Below are 19,434 nucleotides of genomic sequence, written 5' to 3'. Positions count from 1 at the left end.
TCTTAAATTAATATGTAACACGTTAATTAAAACGAAACTTAAAAGTGAGTCTGAAATGTGCCCATTTCAGAACCATAAACGCTATTTTCACAAGGCTCCACATTAGAAACCATTAACAAGCAATAACTGTTTCGTCAAATTAATGTATACGAATTGCTAACATGATCGTTTGAATCCTAACATGCTAAAATTTTGGTCAAACCATCATGTCTCCATGAAAATGCAAATGCGTGTTATCAAAATATTTTGTTTATAATTGGCTCGTCTTTCATAAACTCTTAAACCACTGCTGTAAAAAAAAAAATGAAAAAAAAAGAAACTCCACCATACTTGTCCTCACTGCGCGTCTGTGGGCGTTGTACCGTGCGCGCGCTCGGAAATGACGTCACGGCCAGTCAACAAAACGTGAAGCCGGGGTGAACGCCGGGTCCGACGCAAGTCGAACCCACTTGGCAGCGGAGCTCCACGAGAGAAAGAGGCATGAAGCAAGCGGAGACGCCAGACATCGTCAAAACGTTCCCAAAAGTGACAGCCATTTGTCATATGCTCGGCTAAGCGGAGGACTTGGCTTACTCTAATGAACTCAAGATGACTTGATGAAAAGTTTGTCGGAGTTTCGCAGCCCACCATCATCATCACCACCATCAACTTCATCATCATCATCAGCAGCAGCAGCCTCCTCGCCGGAATGGTGCGGCTGGTTAGCTGCCTCCTGCTCGGATACCTCACGTGGAATCTGCGGATCTCGGACGCGCAGGGGGAGTACTGCCACGGCTGGCTGGACGCCAACGGCAACTACCACGACGGCTTTCAGTGTCCGGAGGACTTTGACACGGCCGACGCCACCGTGTGCTGCGGCTCGTGCGCGCTGCGCTACTGCTGCGCCGCTGCAGACGCGCGCCTTGAGCAAGACGGCTGCACGAACGACCGGCCGACCACCGACAACACCGAGTATGCAGCACGTACGTATCAGTGCACCTACGATGTGTGACAACAGGCTGAGGGAGTGGTGGGGAAACCTACGGCCCGCCTGCCATCTTCGGACCACAACGTAGCTCGAAAAAGACAGAAAAAGAAACAAATCGACTAAGCAAAACAATAGACTTTAAAGTGAGCTGATTGCTGAGCAATTAATCAAATTCAAATTGACATGCAAATTTCAAATCACAAAGGGTCCAATTTCTTTTGGGGGGGGGGGGGGGTGGTGGACTCCTGTACTTCATTTCTTTTGGTAGGTTGGCTTTATTCTTTTAATACATTTTATTTTTGTTCAGTGAAAGCACGTTCAATGCTTAAGAGGCGCACTCCACATTCACATAAATTGTTTCAGGAAGCATGGCAAATTAAGTTGAAGTGATAAAGCCACCAATTTTGTTGGACGAGATTAATTAACTCCCTTTTATTGTCATTCATTTGTCTTTAATTTAGCATAATAATAAAACATTGTGGTGTCACAAATATTACATTGTTTATTGTAATGCAGATTAATTTATTTCTTGTTTTTACAAAGTTTTGTAAGTCGCAATATCGCAACTGCAATATTGACGAAAAAAGAAAATCACAATGAGAATTTTTTCAAAATCATTTATCCCAACTTTAAAGGACCTCTAACAAGGAGTGGGCACGTCTAAGCAGAATGATCACAACCGCTTTTAATCAATATTGTAATTACGATTATTGATCACATTTATTCATCATGTTCGTGGTTTATTTTTACTGCACTACCTTTGAACAAACAATATGAAACAAAAAACTGCGAAACGAAAACTATCAAATGAATGGATTATTACTTTAAACCAAATGATAATAAAAATATAAGATTTACCCAAGAATTATAAACATGGAAGGTTAACTATTAAACATGCTTGTATTTCATGTGTTATTTAGGCAACTTCATGAAGCCTTAGGCATGCGTTCACCCCCTGGTGGTCCCTGATATAATTGCATGTTTGCTGGTTGGTTTTAAAATCTCAATGTTTTGGCTTAAATTTAATAAATAACCTTTAAAATGTTCCACCTAAACGGAGTAAAATCATACATAACTCGCACAAAGCATTCTTTGCACTAACATTTCAGGCAACATCAACATCAATGTATAGCTTCATTTTTAGCTTTCCAATTCCGTCCTAATTTCAGTCTGAAATTGGGTAAAGTAGATGACACGTAACCTAAACAGGGCATAAACAATTTCTAAACAAATCCACTACACAATAGTGACACTTTATTATACCCTGGACTTTTTAGCATTCCAACACAAGTTAGTCTCCTGATTTCCTGAACACTAACATTACATTAAAAAAAAAACAACCCCAGTTATCAAGTTTCCAAGCACAAGATTGCCTTGAGGCTTTTACCTTAAATGGAAGATATAACCCACAAAACAGGGACTTTGGAATAGCATCTTGTCTAATCGTTGTCAAATGATTCCATTTACGATCCCAACCAATTACATCAAGATGTGCCTTATGAAAGAATATATTTCCCTCTTTTTACTGGCAATGTACTTTTAACATAGTTTCCAACATAAGATACTGATTTGCATGCTGAAGGGAATACAAAAGGCACAAAATCAGTCCATTAGGCAATATAGAGTTTGCATTCATTCCTGCTTTTTAGTTGTCAGGTTGAATCATAAAATAGGTGATCGGCAACACAACCTGACATTGCCGTAATGATGCCACGTTTAAAAAGGGCCCATACATGACTTCCACCTGTCTTATTCAATCAAGTCCTCTTTTAGCTCCCCCTTTTCACATATTTTACATATTTGACATATTCTAAAAACATGCTTGCTTACTAAATGTAATATATTAATCATCACCCAAAAAAATACATTTTGTTTGGGACAGTCAACTAAATATCATTAACATGTGAGTTTGTAGTTTTATTTTAAGATCACCATGTTACATTTACAAATTGAACCATATCATGCTTGTGAAAACACATGGCATTAACCTTTGCTTCATCTAAAGGGCCCAACTCCACAATATTAACTTATTCCATGCTATCCCCCCTTTATTTTTGAATAGTGAAACTACTGTATTAGTCAAATATAACCCTAACCCCTTAACATTGAACAGTGTTTATCTTTAAAGCTGAGTTGTAATGCTAACCTAATAGCTAATATAAAAACTGCATTAAAAATTGCTCTGCCTTTTCGGTGAGATGACATAAGCGAGTGTACAAGGTACAGCTCAGTTAATGTGAAGTCACTCCTGGCCCCCTTTAAACATTTCAAAGTGTTACATGAAGTCATTGTGGCTTGTGAAAAGTTAACAGTGGTCCTCTTGAGGGCTTTATCCGTTTCAAATTTCCCAAACGGATCAGCCAGGCACGGGCGGGTGGGCGTGTGGAATGGGCTTAACGTGAGCTCACACATTTTCCTTTTTTTTTAAATTCCCAAACAAAATAAATAAACACTCTTGTGATTTCCTCCCAATGAGTGTGCACTCAGTGAAGTGTAACTTGAACTGTTTGTGTTGCTCAAGAATGTCTACATGTGGAGAAATAGAGATGAGATACGAGTGCTCTTAAATACAAGTTAATTGAACAGTTGTTGACATGCCTTGCTTTGACCAGGGGCAAAAATAAACTGCAACCTGTCGTTAAATAGCATTACTGTACAATCATCAGATTACGTTTAGGCTGATGCTCCTATGGGAGCTAATACTTGCGCTTATTGTTCTTCATAACTTTAATGTCTAAGATTCAAGACGTCAGCTGTTTCTTTTTCTATAGCTTTGGCATTGTTTCAGGATATATTTTCTGCGCTATCCTGAATTCAGCACTCTATGGTGCAAAAAAAAACACAATTGCTGATTAAAGTGTACTGTGCAACCTAACCTTTGCACAATGTTCCTCGGCTTCTGTAAGTGATAACAATACATATCAGAAGTGCGTCTTAATCAGCGACATGAAGGTGAGGATTAGTGAGCAACTCTTCACTATGGAAGAAGCGTTAAGTCAAGATGGCTATCCTGCCACAACTTTTAGCCAACTGGTGCGGTGGGTGATAGCTTAGTGATGAGCATTTCCACACTATTTCTCAAGGAGCTGTAGTAGCCGTTTGAGTTGAACAGACTTTTTTTTTGTTAACCAGCTCAAACGTTGTAAAACAAAAAATCTGAATACAAACATATGCAATTTCTACTAGCTATTCATGACTCATTCCAAATGGATCCGCGATCCACTTTTGGGTACTGATCCACCATTTGAGAATCATTGGTTTATAAGCACACATACCATAAAAGCCCCATGCCCTAAGCAATAGGTGGACACTAATTTATTTTAGGTTCCTCCTGAAATTTCACTCAACAGGCCTATACATTAAACGTTTTGTGATTTTCGAGGGCTGATTCCAATCTGACAATTCCTGCAAATTCAAAACGCTGCCTCACTCAGTGTCCTCAAAAACTTTAATGTACTTGTTTCCTCATCTGTTTCCAGTGCCCGTCTACATGCCCTTCCTCATGGTGGGCAGCATGTTCGTGGCTTTCGTGGTGGTGGGCTCCCTGGTGGCCGTCTACTGCTGCACCTGCCTGCGACCCAAGCAGCCCGCTCAGCAGCCCATGCGCTTTTCGCTACGCAGTTGCCAGGGCGAGACTATCCCCATGATTCTGACGGCGGCGCCGCCCAGCCTCCGCGCCCCGTCGAGGCAGTCCAGCACGGCCACCACCAGCTCCAGTTCGGCGGGGGGCGGGAGCTCCATGCGGAGGTTCTCTATAGGGGGGCAACAGCAGCACGGTTGCCTGGTGTCAGCCTCCATCTCCACCCCGGCTTCTACTCCCACTCAAACCCATCAGACTTTGCCCCCGCCTTTGCCGCCACCCTACATGTCCCCTCCGGCGTCAGGAGGCCTACAGCATGCTCACGCACAGCTGCCCCTCCAGCAGCCCTCGCAGGGCACCGCTTTTCTCCTGCCGCAGCAGTACTTCTTCCCCATGCAGCCCGATGCGTTTGCTTCGGCTAAGGGATTTGCAGACTTTGGCCAGAGTTGACGAGTGCTGCTGCCAGACTGGATTTGTTTGGAGGGGCTTCAACCTAACAGGATGAGCCACCTATGCACTTTTTGTATCCTATAATGTACATAGACACCTTAACTGTTTTGTACGGGCTATTATTTTAACAATAAATAATCGTGGCAATCTGGGCAGATGATGTGGTGCTTGAGAAAAGGTTCTGAACTAGATTTTTTGTTTTTGACAACTTGTAATGATGGTCACCTCACTTACAGATTGTTTTACACTGTTTTTCACGGACAGAGTGATTCTCAAACTGATCGCCAGGTTCCTCAAAATTTTCTTATTTAAAAAGGGCAAACAGTGCTTGCACATGGGGAACCTGCTAAGCAACCTGCTAAACCAATTACCCCTCCTATTGTACCTCCCTACCTTAGTTCAACAATTGAAAGCTCTGATATGATTGTGCTGTATATCACATACTGTGAATCTGAAAAATCGCTGCATGACTATTTTTTTTGAGGGAGGGGCATGACTTTTTTGGGGGGAGGGGGCAAAAAGCATCCTACAGGAACCAAGCCCAATTTTTTCTAGAATATGCATATTCATCATTAACTATATGCACCGATTGCATTTTTGGGGAAACTACTGTATCTTTTTTTTTTTTTTTTTACTCATTCTCTGTCTCTGCTTAAACCTAATTCATATCTCATAAAGTTTTGTTTAAATGCCACCATGGTGCCATGGAGCTTTGTTGAAATGAGAAGAGGAGCTTCATTTAGTCAGGCCATAGCTTTGTTATTATTCACCATTTGCATATTTTTACTTTTTGTAATAGGGCTCTGTCTTTCACTTTTTTTTCTTTTCTAGAAAATAAGAGTGAATAAAGGCATCTTTTACTGAATGATGTAGTCGGGATTTTGAAATAAAATACGTCTTTATCTTGGAAAAATACAACTTTTTACCTCACCATAACATGACACCCTGGACCCAACAAGTTTGGGAACTGTTGTTTTTAATATCCTGAATGAATCTGTCATCCACGCAAGCGTCCGAGGCTCCCTACCTGTGCGACTTCACAGGAGGAATGCGGCTCTCAGATTCATCATTGTCAGTGCTCAACAAGCGTGGCACGGCCCGCGGCGTCAAAAGCGCCATGGCTTCTTGAGTGGAAGCGGCTAAGGTTACATCGACAGGTAGCAACTGGATCTGGACAAAAAAAAAAAAAAAGACGCCTGCGTGGCGCTGTTTTTATCTGACTGTGAAACCGAGACGGCAAATGACACCGTCTTCCTTTGGCACGTCGCACTATGACGACCTCCATCGTTTGTCACATTCCGCTTGTCAAGTCTTGTTTATTCTTGTCACCTTCATCTCCTGTTCTGCTTTTATTGCAAAATACATTTTTCACATTACCACTGTTTTGAACCCATCGACTCGTTTTTGTTAAGAGGAGTTAACCTGCAGGCAAAAGTATTGGCAACATTACACCTTCAGAACAGCTTCTGGTCTTCAAGAAAATAATCTTCATGCAATCGCTATTCTGGTTTGTCCCAAAAATGTTTGTTCGTTCACAACAAACTCATTCAAGAAAGGGTCTTTGATATTGCTAAAAAAATTCCCATTAACAAATCATACAGTGGTTTATGTGTAAGAAAGATGCCATGACATCGACCAATACTGAACATAAACTAATGATACCAATACTGACGTGAAGCAAAACCTCTTTGACAAGTAACGGTGTGCCTTTGATTTGCAATCAATAATCAGTAACATAACCCGCCCCCAAAAATAAACAGACTTGGGTCCTGTTTTGGGTTGCCACCCTCCGTTTTGAAAACACACTCAATATGTAAATTTTTCATTTTGGGGCACGAGGATTACAACCATCAACTGTCTGTAGCACTTCTGCTCATTACGGGAGCCTTTCCCACCAGATTGGATGAGAGGCTGGACCAGGCGCTAGGTGTGTCAGAAAAATTACAGGACTGGTGTCACAAAAGAAAAACTAACCAACCAGCACGGAGAAGAATATAGAAGATCACCATGCTGGCTCTGTGTGATATTTGTCATAGTTGCCAAGATCAAAAGACTTATCAAGGGATGTGTTTTGAAGATGTGATCGCCAAGATGGCTGTGACAATAGAACATCGGAGAAACCCATAAGGATTTGAGACACCAGTACTGGAACCTTTCTGACACACTGTGTATAGACAACAATTTACACTTAAGGGCAATTCATTATCTTCAATTAACCAAACATGCATGTTTGTGGAATTAGGGAGAAAACTCACGGAAGCACACAGGCAGCCAAATGAATTCCAACCCAGGATCTCTCCACTTTCAGGTAGACTTGCTTTCCCACTGGTCCACCGTACTGCAACAATTCAATTAATTTAATCAAAGGATCCACATGAGCAATGAAAAAAATGCCTCACCTCAAAGAATCAATCCTCTCGGACAAGACCAGGCGGTGCAGAATTGTCATTAGAGTGAAAACTGTTTAAACAAAGCAAAAATCTCAAACCATTTCGTAAAACATGAAATTGAAGAGGATTTCGAAACAACGTAATTATCGGTGTAACGGAAATATTTGGGACTGCCCACAAACACCGGAGTCTTTAAACACTGTCTGCCTTTTCCTGTTTAGTCCTAAATATCCTGTCCGTCACCACCACAGTGCACGTACGTAATTCCCTCCAAAAGAACCCCACCTACAACCAAACAAGACAAAAACATACGAGTTGTTCCTCCATGAATGTAAAGTTTATTTCAGTCGTCCTCCGCGGACCGTAAAAGACAACACTTATACATTTGCAGTCCCGACATGCACAACAATCATGAAATCCAAAATGACAAGAAAATAATTTTAACTCAAGTTTTTTTTTTTCCGTTTTGTAAAATGAAATGGTACAAGTTTGTGTTATCCACTCATGCAGCGCACAACTTAGAGAAAAAAAATCTAATTTAAAAGAAAAGCACAGGGAAAAAAGAAATGCAGACAACGTCCACATTCAGAGTACATTTCACAACTTCTGAGCATTTCAAGCTTTCCGTTGAAGCGAGTCGCAAACATCATTAAACCCAAAAATGGACAGTAACCACGACGGGGAAAAAAAAGTTACATTGAGAGTGCATTATACAAAATCTCCTGTGGAAGCCAGTCGGAAACTCGCACGCGACAATACACGCACGCGGTCCCACACGCACTGGCCATGCATCAACACACAAGAGGACATTGGAGCTGAAGCTGAGCTCGTGCAAGTGGACGACGTATGGGCTAGCAGCAACACGCACATTTACGTATATAGAGACAAACAAACATTCGTACTTAAGAAACACACCAGGAGAAAAACAAACAAACATGTAATCTTACAAACAGGACTACGAAGAAGTATTAGGGTCACGCTGAAAAGAAAAATTAAATATCCCGGTAATAAAATCCTGCAATCGTGATTGAGATAAAAAAGAAAAATGTTATATCACAATTTTATGAGAATAAAGTCATATAATTAGGAGATTTTTTTTCAATGAGAATATGGTAATTTTACACAAAAAAAATCAGAACTTTGCTTGTATTATTTAAATAAGGAAAAGGTCATTTTTACAAGACAGAATTATCAAAATGTTGGAATTCCTTTGGGGGAATTTTATTCCTGTGACATTTTTGACGTATTTTCGCATAATGTTACGACTGACAACTGTATTCTCAAAGAAATTCTGACTTTGGTCTCACAATGTTACTTTTTGTTGCAATATTCTGATTAATTTCTTATAGCATGAAAAATGTTTTCCTGCGGCATTACAACTTTATTCTATTCCTGTAAACATCCTGGTGAATTTGGACCTTGCAAATCTTATTTTGTAATGTTACAACTTCTTTTTACGAACCCGTTTGTGCAGCATAAAATTATGTACAATGCGGTCATTCTCACTCACTAACGTAGGTCGACTTACTGTTTTTCTTTTCATTTTTCAAATTTATGTCCTTGAGGTGTTTTTCATAAGAATTTTTACTGTTATGACTTTTCTATTGCAGTACGTATGAATAGAACACCTGTGTTTCCCCGCTAAACAATTATAGCTTTGTTGTAATATTATAACTCCTTTTCTTTTCAGTGAGGCTTTAATATTCCGACGTAGAAAACAGACATGCAATGCACACAAAAAATGACCACGGTAGGTAACGCATACACTCACACAAATCATACGCCACATGCACATGCAGGGATCCACCCAACACATCCACACCCACAGTCAGAAGTCGTATCTCCCATAGGGAGAAGAAAGCCATCGCACAGACATGAAGTATTAAATCCAATTATAAATAAATCAAGCAATCACAATATTAAGGTTCCAGAACAAGACATTTAAGAAAGCTCAGTGTCATTTGCTCCGTCCCCGGCGGTGGACCAAAGTTGCAGACGATCGATCGGTTTTACAAAGCCAGTCAATGCAAAATGTGTACATCTCCAAATATAAAAATACAAATCCACAAAAGAATATCTATAGAGACAAGGTTGTTTTGATACTGGCGCGGAGTTTCCTGGATAATATTTCTCTCTCTTTGAAGCTAATGGCACTTAAGTTGGAAGGGTTCAAATCTCCGTTGTCAGGGAAACACTATCACCATGGTCAGAAAGATCTCTATTTATTTATGTATTTATCTATTTATTTAATTCTCTATAAGCGTGCCTCGCCAGCTTTCTGTGACATGGGCTCGTTCGTCCGGGATGGAAACGTAGGCACCTTTGTGATTGTGACGTGTGGAATGCTGTAGTCCATCAGGGGGGCAGGGGGGGGGGGTAAAAAAAGGTGGAAACCCGACTAGGCCACAAACCAAAAGCAGGCAGGCACAGTGTCTACATTACGTGAAGAACTAAAAAGGATTTGTTTTGTGAAGGCATGATGCAAATGTAAGGCTTTTACACACAACACGTTAACTTTAGTGCATTGAAAAATAAGTAAAAGAATTTAAAAGGAGAACGGTGCTCACGACGTGTTTTCCGAATTCACGAGTTCTTGGAAGATTGCATTCACAACTGCTCTTTGGCAATCTGACGCCATTTCAAATCTTGGCTCTAAGGATTGTTAAACTTCACAATAAACAGTTATAATTGGCCGCAATGATGTTAATCATTTTGGTTTAGCGCTAATAACCATTCTTTTTTCCTGTTAAATGAAAAGAGAGGAGACACTTTGCTCAGTTTTGCGAAAACAAAAAAAAAAGCACCGTGCTCGATAATAGAACACGGTTCATTTGTTCCCTTTCACAGAAGAATACATGATTCCATTCTCGTCTGTCTGCAGTCATGTTAAGAGTCCCGAAAATTCTAATAAAGAAGAAAGTGGGAAAAGCTCTTGCGGCTTCAGAATGGCCGCCGCTCACCACTCTCTGCTCCTCTGCTTGGTGGTGTCGTACGCTCGGATCACTTCCGACTGTGACACCACACCGTTCTCGTCTTGGGAAAAGGCGTAGCCATCTGCCAAAGGGAATAAAATGGAACAATAAACATCCAAGGAAGGAACAAAAATGATTTTAAATTACAAAACAGACATATGAATGTGTTTTTCTTGTGGCATAATGAAATGGTCAATGAAATAAATACAGGCATATATGTATGTATATTCACATCTACTTTTAGGGTCACAGGCGAGCTGTAGCCTTTCACTGACCGACTTATAGGCCGGAGAAAACTTTTTATGTCTTTAATTTTGACACATACCAAATGCAACTCCATAGACAAGAAGCCTTCAAATAGTTTTCAGGAGAAGATTACGCTCTCGCAGCTCAACTGAAGCTAACAAGATGCTACTAGCTGTTAGTTCTTGACTAATTTTAAATAGACCAAAAGGAGTACAGCAATACAACATGTTATTACATTCACCCACCAAAAATGTTAAGAGTTTATTCACAAACAACTGTAGTGTTTCATTTTTTATTTGGGGCCAGAGCCAGGATTGATGGATTGAGTACTTGTCTGCCAAATCTGACTTGAGTGGTTCTCCTCATGAACTGTAATGATTAACTGTGTGAATTCATTAACCATGTTTTAAAGGCATTTAAGAAAATAACAGTAGTCTAAATGCCACCTAAGCAAATGGTACCTACAGTCTCACCTTCACATGTCAAAAGAGCCGCTCAGTACCTGCGGGCCAACTCAAAGGAGTGCGCTGTTGCGAGTGCTTTGTGGAGGGAGGGATAACAACGCAACATTTCGTCATTTCACAAATTGTGGCGCTCCTACTAATTGAGGGAGGGCACAGCAAGCACACCAGGGGGAAGGAAAATAAGCAAAGAAAAAAGATGGGAGGAGGCACGACTATTCATCTATTGAGGAGCTATGGAGGCAGCGATCGGAAGCTTTAAAAGGTGAGGTTTGAAACAATCACACGACAAGTGTCTCATCCCCACCTATGAGACAAACAGAAAGAAAATGATCAAACAAAGGAGACAACACAAGAAAGAAAAAAGAACGAAAACCAAACCCATGCTTGTCAATGAGACACCCGAGTTTTGCTGAAATGTAGAAGCTAAAATTGAGGTGGAAGACGAGTGGTAGTCGCAGAAACCCGATTACTGAGTGCCAGATACGAAATAGTTTATTTAATGCCATTTTTGTTGTGTTGCGGTTTTAATATATTAGGCCAAAGAAAGTGTGTTGTGTGCTGGCCCCATCATAAAGCATACGGTGAACACTAAGGAATAAAAGAATGAACTTGTAGTACAAAAATGGCAGACAAAGCTTCCATATGCCATAAAGAGTGTCCAATAAAGTGTTTAATATTGATTTATCCACTTTGTTAGGTTTTTCTATTGATTTACATTTTCTTTATGCTATATGAAATGCTCTCCCCTTAATACTTTTGGGACTCTACAACGGAGTACCGTAATTTTCGGACTATAAGTCGCGGTTTTTTTCATAGTTTGGGTGGGGGGGCGACTTATACTCAGGAGCGACTTATATACATATATATGGTTTTTTTTCACTTTTTTGGGCATTTTATGGCTGGTGCGACTTATACTCCGGTGCGACTTATAGTCCGAAAATTACGGTAATTAGAATGACATAATTTCCCAAGGGAAACATTGCTTTGATTTTTGTAGGATTAATCACAAAACCCGAGGTCCTCTTTGAAAGACAATAAAAGAGAAATAAGGACATAAACTAGTCAATGTAAGTGTCATTACTCTCTGTGATGTAGTTATCAAGTGGTGAATGTGTGCCTTTTAGAGGCGTGGCCAAGTAAGTGACATCAAGAGCTTGAGTTGGGATAGTTGGTGAGTGTCATGGGGTGAGCTGTGGCCTCTGGCAGCTTCTTGCAAGTATTCTTGATTTGTATCTTGGTCAATAAACGGCTGAAAGCGCAAGGGCGACTATGACTCTTTACTTTATTTGTGCCCCCCCATATCACTTGAGCGGGTTTGTATGTGAAACTTGCTTGACCTTTGAATTGTGGCTCACAACACAAATCAAAATTAAATAAATAAAATAAAGCAACAGGCTCATGACAGTAGTATCACTACTTTCTGCCCTCACGTAGGTTAGTATTGGTACTGCCATCTGCTCTGGGGCATTGCTTTGCCTGAGGATGTATGCTTATGTGTGTGGTAAGTGAGCTGTGTTGGTCATCTTAAGTACACAGCGAGAACACACATGGCTGATTTTGTGTGGAGTCTCTCATATTTTACATGTTAAAAACAATCAGCATGTGTGTAGCTCACTTTGCTTTCATTTTCCCATGAGAAAGAAAGTGACACAAGTGAAAGGCAAAGATGTTGAGTAACTCACGTAGCAGGTTCTGCTGCATGGACTCGGAGCGGTACAGACTCACAGTGCTCTTCTTGAAGACGTTTTTCAGGAGCTGGGCCCTTTCCGTCAAACTGCACATAAACACAGCGGAGAGAGACACACAGACACACACAGACACACACAAGCACACACAGTCAGCCAGTGTGTTATGCTCATGCTGAGCGCCACGGGCTGATTTAACGAGGCATTCATCAAGCACCTCTACCTGCTGGCTCCGGCTCCACGTAGGGAGACAAAGTGGCCGAGACACAAAGTGTGCAAAATATGTGAAGCAGCGGGAAAGCGGGGAAGGAATTCATGTAAAGCTAACAAATGTTTGGCCCCCTCATACTTTGTCTTTTTTTTTTTTTTATGTGAATGTTACACATGTTTCCGCATGTGTGTGTGTGCGGGTCTGGGACAGCGTCCAGGCCGAGGGATCACTTTCAGCCAGCAGGAGATCTCACACGGATCTGCTTGATGCTAATGGCCGCTGCAGGCCTCGTAGCACAGACAGCTGCACCCCCCACACCCCCCAGACCCCACCCGGCACCACCAACCCTCTCCAATACACTGCCATGACTATATCATGACGGCGCAGCGCTCACATAATGACAATCAGCATTTTCAAATGACATGATTGCTGATATTACAGTCAAAAGAGGTGGATTAAAGAGCAATCAAACCCGACGGATTTAAGTACAATTTGAAGAGTTCTACTGGATTCTACTGATTGCTTTGGAAAAGGGACAGCTTGCACAACTCAATCATTCTTGAGCCTTGGTGTTTCCTTTTTTCTTGGAAAAACATTTTCATGTGCTTATGATCAAGACTTATTTAAAAAATGTATACATGGTGTCCTCATTAAATAGCTTTAATTTCAATCTCACAATTATCTTTTATGTTTTTTATATTTCAAGATTTTTTTTCATTTTTAGTTCATATGCCATATTTTTTATGAATATTTTCAGAATATTTTTTATTGTTGATCTTTCTTACAAACCACATTTTTGCATGAAACTGGCTGATATTGCTTTAGTAAGTAATGTGGCAGTGATGACATTGAACATCTATTGTTACAATACTACAAATCAAAGTTCTAACACACAGATGTTTTCCATTTACATTTTTGAATTGAAGGTCAAGCATTTCAAGTAATTCTAGTCAATAGCTTTAAAGCGTACGAGGCAAATGTTTAGAATACATTTTGGTTTATAGTTCAAGTCCATGATTTCTTTTGTAGTAACTTGATTTGTTTATTTGCTCTGTGCTTTCATTTCATATTAAAATCAGATATTGAATTTTATGAATTTCAGTTAAAAAAACAATGGAAAATTGGAGTGTAAAAGTAAACACATGCATAGATGCTCAAACACTGAACTGAACGTAAACATCTTGAATCCAAAGATTTATTTTAAAAGTGATTGAGCAGCATTGCCAGCAAATGGTGTGCTGAGTGCAAAAACCAACATGTCCTAGTATAGGTTAGAAGTAAATTTTGCATTGGGTCTGCGCATTACTATTAGTTAATCTTTCCAAATATTGCAGTAGGTTAGTGTGAAGCCAAGTTTTAGTTTCACCGCATGTCACCTGCCACATTAGTTACAACATGACAATATAAAGGAAGATAAGGCCAAGCTTTAGAAATTGAACTGATGCCAACCTGCTATTTATCGTAAGCAAAAAGGCACGTTGTCTTAAGATGATGCCTCCTTGGGGTATGTCTCCTCGAGGAGGAAGCTTTCAACTAAAAATACCTGTGTTTGTGTGGATTTTGTGTTTAGTCTTTCTGCTGGGTAGAAAAGACGTAAAGGTGAGGTGTGGCGTACCTTTTCCCGTGCACGACAGCTCCGGGATCTTTGGATAAAGCCTCCAGCTCCTGTACCTCATCCACCAGCGTCTTGAAAAACACTTTTTTCACCCTGTAACCAGACAACATTGACACACATGCACAATGATGAGATTTTAATTTAGCCCAGATGCTGACTGGGGAAGAAAAAAAACAGATTTTTCATGGAAGCCCAAACATCAAAGTGGTGATAGGAGAAGATTCAGGAGGAATTTCCTTAAGTGTAGAGATGAGAGAGAGAGACAGAGGGGAGACTCACACTTTGTAGGCCACGTCGAAGACCAGTGAGGTGATGGGGATGAAGACCAGGCCTGTCCAGAAGACCCCTGAAGAGAACATCATCTCCGCCTGACAGACACACACGCACACAACACAGGTGAGTGTAAGACAATACAGAGTTTAGCAGCCCATCAGATAAGCAGAAGAGCTCTTAGAAGGAAGCAACACCTGATAACAGCCAGCTCTCATCATCCCCTTCAGTGGCTCTTAATGAGAAGCATACATGACAAAACAAACAGTCGTGTTGTGGAAACGCCGAGAGGAGTTGGAGCCAAATAAGTGTCCTAATCCGGCGTGACTAAATGATTCCGTGCTTTTGTCTGGACTCACGGAGCCCCATCGGGCCTCCCAGGTGGAGGAAGTACCTGTGAGGGATTGAGGTGTCTCTTTCGCCTGAACCCGAGAGGCTTTTTAATGATACGCTCCGTGCAAGCACATCCAGCAAGCCATGGAATTTACAGGTAGACACATCAGCCTCTTGATGAGATTATTGACATATGATCCGTATGAATATGATCTGTACTTTAAAATATAAATACACAGTTATGTACAGACTTTATAGTAGCTTGGTTACACAGATATATCATAGATATGCTGTACACCGTAGGTATACAGACTTTACAGTAGACTAGAGCAGGATGGCAATGTGGCGGCAGTTTGAAAACGGCATGTTGTATCACTATTTACAATTATGCAAGTGTACGTACTACAAGCAACTAAAAGGTTTACTTAAGATTGTCTTCCATATTTTAGGTCAGAGAGTATAGCTGCAAAGTAACAGAATAGCAAGTGTTGCCCAATTAAAACAACCTGTTGCTAATGTTTTATTTCTGAAGCACACCTATTAAGTCAACGTGAAGTCACTAATCTACAAAGGTGGACACTATCTTTCCTCGCTTATCATGCCGGGAAATAATCCAACATTTCAAGACAGAGCTTCTTTGGTATTTTCACTTATAATCCATAAGTGATTGAGGAGATTCAAGAGGTTTTGTGGGGTTTCTTTGGAGGAGGGGGCTTGACGGGCAATGAAGTAGGGGTCATGTATCTTTCAGCTTTCTGTGCAATACTGTTTACTTTGGGCTGCTTGCATTGAAACATTCTGTCATTGCGTGTCAAAGTGCGCAACTCTGCGCTCCTCGCATTGTGATGTGCCACTTGTTCAAACTGCTGGGCGTCCCTCAGCTGTGTGCTTCCTGTAACGTGTGACACACGAGGGCCCCCAGGATGCATACACACAAACACACACACACACACGCGCGCGTGCACGCAAGCCCACGCACACACAGACATCACCATCAGTGTCAAAAGTATCAAAGCGGCACGTTTGGCTCAAATAAGCTAATCTGCCGACCATTAGCTGCAAATTGACTTTGATGCGTGACAAAACACGGCGCCTGGAGGAAGCCCCAAATGACAGGAAATCAAAAAAATGTCCCCCGCTCGTGACATATACAGATGAATGGAGCTTTTCAGTGCTACGACCATGTAACAAGGCGAGGGGACCCAAATTAGGCGGCGAAATTACAGACAAACGGGTGGAAATTTTGCCTGTTTTTCTTGTAAGTTACTTTAATTATCTTCACGTTCATCCAGTCTTTGTCAAACTTTAATGATGCCGTTTAAGCTGTCCGGTGAGTTTTTTGAAAAATAAATCAGGAGTTGATACTTAGCGTTTCAAGTCAGACTATGAAAAGCTTGAAAAATAAATAATTCGATTAAATCAGGTAATACCAAACTAAGGGGCGGCCAAAGTGGGTTGAAGGTTCATTTTTAGTCTATTTTCTATGTGTGTGTGTGTGTGGGGGGGGGGGTGTCTCCATCCAACAATTTCCAAAAAGGCTTTCTTTTTAGTTGCGTTTGTTCTCATTTATTTGTGTACTGTATATACAGCCGTTTAAAAGTTTGGGGTCACCTAAAGTTTTCATGTTTCCCATGAGCACATTATCTATGCCTTTTTATTGGATGTTTTCTTTTAATTAACAATGACTACACTTTTAATGATTAATGACAGTTCTCAAAAAAACATTTAAAAATGGCATTATATGTCGACATTATGGTAATATACACAGTACCATATTTTATAGGTTAGAGTCCGAGAGAATGAATAGACACCACATGACAAGTTTACTGAAATGAATCTTAAAAGAATGCAAACAAAGCAACAAGAAACATTGCTATTCAGCAAGCCTGAGTGATGCCTCATAACAGGGGCGGCCCTCGAAAGGGGTCCTGTGGGACAGAAGCAGGGCTGTACTTTCAGGACAAACCAATAGATGAACTGACTGGTCTGGAGTGTTTGGAGAAAACATTCTTGCCCAAGCTGTTGCCAAAAAGTTGGGAGCACCGAAAAGGCTTATGATCAGAAGGAAGATTAAGACTTGATGCCACCTAAGGGTCCAATTTGAACCTTGCACAGACAAATGCAAGAACACCGTTCACTTCTTCCATTCATCCATTTTATACACTATTCGTTCTCATCAGTGGTTGCATACAGTATGCATACAGTAACTGGACAGGTCACCAGACAATTAACCATCACACTCATGTTCACATCTAAGGAAAATTTGGAAAAGGAGTGCTCAACTGGTTGAAAATCAAGTGGGTTAAAGGAAGTAAGACTCTTTCATGAGAATAGAAGCAGTCATCAAAAGGACAACAAAAGTGATACTTGATTAAACCATTCATTACTTCTCCTTATTCAGGGCACTGGCTTCTACACCGGAGCGTGCTGGCTCAGCTCGTAATTTGCTGCTCGCCAGAAGGAAAGATGACAGGGCTGCTACCCCGGAGGCATATGTCAAGCTGGTGAAGAGGTAAGTGTAGTATCGGTCAATTTTCATCATCATGCGTTTTGTACAAACGTGGCAGGAAGCTGAAGTGCTCAAAGAAAATGCAAGCAAGTACAGCAGATGTGGCATTAGGAAAGTTCTTTCATTTTTAAATGTGTTCTTATTCTTTTTCTCTCTAATGGTGCTCTGTCAAATCTGCTATACGTGAAACCGAAATGTAACGTTGGGGACTTTCGCACTCATAATGGCTCAAGCAGACTTCAATGGCTTCCGCACCATTCAACTCAACGCCTGCGATGACGTATGGACAGCAAATAATAGTGACATGAAAAAAAACAGTCAAAACAAAGTTCCTGCTCCTTATTTAATACGGCACTGACAGCCACTTCAACACGGGCCAGCCCCTAAAACAACATCGGTGCAGACAAATCTGCCAATAATGCCACAAAAGCGCTCCAGCAGGGAAAGCAAACAGAGACCTTCTTGCTCAACTCGTCCATCCTCTCTGCATGTTTTAACCAACACACACGCACGCGCGCACGCACGCACGCACGCACGCACATGTGCACACACAAACCTTCAACACGTAAAAGTCAGCAATGTGATTTGCAATGTTTGGGCAAGACCGAGGATGGTTTTGTCCCTCAAACTGTACATTGCAGTCTGTTATTCAATGTCCAGTCGAGCGGCTGAGCGGAATCTGTAACGATGCAGCAGCCACTGAAGCACACATGTGGAAAAACATCACATAGAGAGACTAAGTCTTGGACAGCAGTCAATACTAGAACAGGAAATGTGTTTGTTTCACACACCCCTGAAAACATACTCGCAACAACAAGGCCCTTGAGAGCATTTCAATTGCAATGCACTTTTGGAATTTTGACAAAAAGTGATTATCTCGTAAAGTTTGATTGGATCTTATAGCGAGAAAGTAACATGCACTGATCAGACATCAGCACCACTGCATGCTACAAACATTCAATCATCCAAATAGAACATTTAGGCTACTATTTGCCATAAATTCCCACAATTCCTACCGTTCCACATTTTTGCAACAAATTAAGAGATATTTTAAATATTTATAATGTCCAGTAACATTTATCAAACAATTAAAACCAACTTGAATCTGATCAGCTAATTCAGGACATGTCCGTCACCATCCATGATTTTCTCCAATGTTCCAGTTTTTGCATAAAATCTCCAACGCAAGACATATTTTACATATACAGTACTGTATACCACCTCCTCCAACATTTGACAGCTTCAAATCACTTTATGTCCCACTTTCTACATTTCATAATTCAATTTACGACACAGTAAATCAATTGAGCATCAAATTTCAGCATTCGCATACAGTTTCTACACAAATTCTATTCTCAAGTGTATCGTTTTTTATCAATGTGTGACATTTGAAGAATGTGTGAGTGTGTGCGTGCGTGTTATTGTGATGGATGGATTCTGCACCTGTCCTGTCAAGAGCAAATATATTCCGACTGACATTGATGAATGTGTTACCATCACAACACATGGCAAATGAAAAGTTCTGGTGCCCGGGGGCTGTTTTCGCCCATGGCAGTGCTAGACAAAAAGGGGAAAAACATGCGGACGCAGCAAGTAGTCCAGGAAGAGCAGAGAGAGGTGAAGGCAGAATTGAACTTGACATCAAGGGTCTTTGAGAAAAATGGTGTGTTTCTGCTTCAGGTCTTAAGGATGTTCTTGTCTGTGATGCAGTTTCGGATTTCATACAAAGAAAGAAAAATGTG

The 19,434-nt window shown here is 40.9% G+C and overlaps 2 protein-coding genes across 7 annotated transcripts in view; one reads left to right on the top strand and one right to left on the bottom strand.

The window, feature by feature from the left end:
* The first annotated feature begins 350 nt into the window (after positions 1-350).
* shisa3 (shisa family member 3) lies at positions 351-5,862 on the top strand. Its single transcript, XM_037263069.1, has 2 exons — positions 351-962; positions 4,447-5,862. The coding sequence occupies exons 1-2, from the start codon at positions 689-691 to the stop codon at positions 4,995-4,997; spliced, it is 825 nt and encodes a 274-aa protein (XP_037118964.1). The 5' UTR covers positions 351-688; the 3' UTR covers positions 4,998-5,862.
* A 1,840-nt stretch (positions 5,863-7,702) lies between these two features.
* The window catches only part of atp8a1 (ATPase phospholipid transporting 8A1), an 80,597-nt gene continuing 68,865 nt past the window's right edge, over positions 7,703-19,434 (bottom strand). For all 6 annotated transcript variants that reach the window (XM_037263064.1, XM_037263063.1, XM_037263066.1 and 3 more), the window contains 4 exons: positions 14,860-14,948; positions 14,581-14,673; positions 12,752-12,843; positions 7,703-10,441 (listed from right to left, as the gene is read on the bottom strand). In XM_037263064.1, coding sequence (XP_037118959.1) covers positions 10,344-10,441; positions 12,752-12,843; positions 14,581-14,673; positions 14,860-14,948 — 372 coding nt within the window. In that variant the 3' untranslated portion in view covers positions 7,703-10,343. The remainder of the gene's footprint in view (positions 10,442-12,751; positions 12,844-14,580; positions 14,674-14,859; positions 14,949-19,434) is intronic.

This window comes from Syngnathus acus, chromosome 10 (assembly GCF_901709675.1).
Source record: "Syngnathus acus chromosome 10, fSynAcu1.2, whole genome shotgun sequence".
In the NCBI taxonomy this organism is placed as follows: Eukaryota; Metazoa; Chordata; class Actinopteri; order Syngnathiformes; family Syngnathidae; genus Syngnathus; species Syngnathus acus.
Note: the sequence above shows the minus strand (reverse complement) of the source record. Positions and strands in the feature narration are given on the sequence as shown.

Coding starts and splice junctions, on each gene's coding strand:
- shisa3 (XM_037263069.1), top strand. CDS start 689: ATGGTGCGGCTGGTTAGCTGCCTCCTGCTCGGATACCTCACGTGGAAT. Junction 963..4,446: donor CAACACCGAGTATGCAGCAC/GTACGTATCAGT, acceptor ATCTGTTTCCAG/TGCCCGTCTACATGCCCTTC.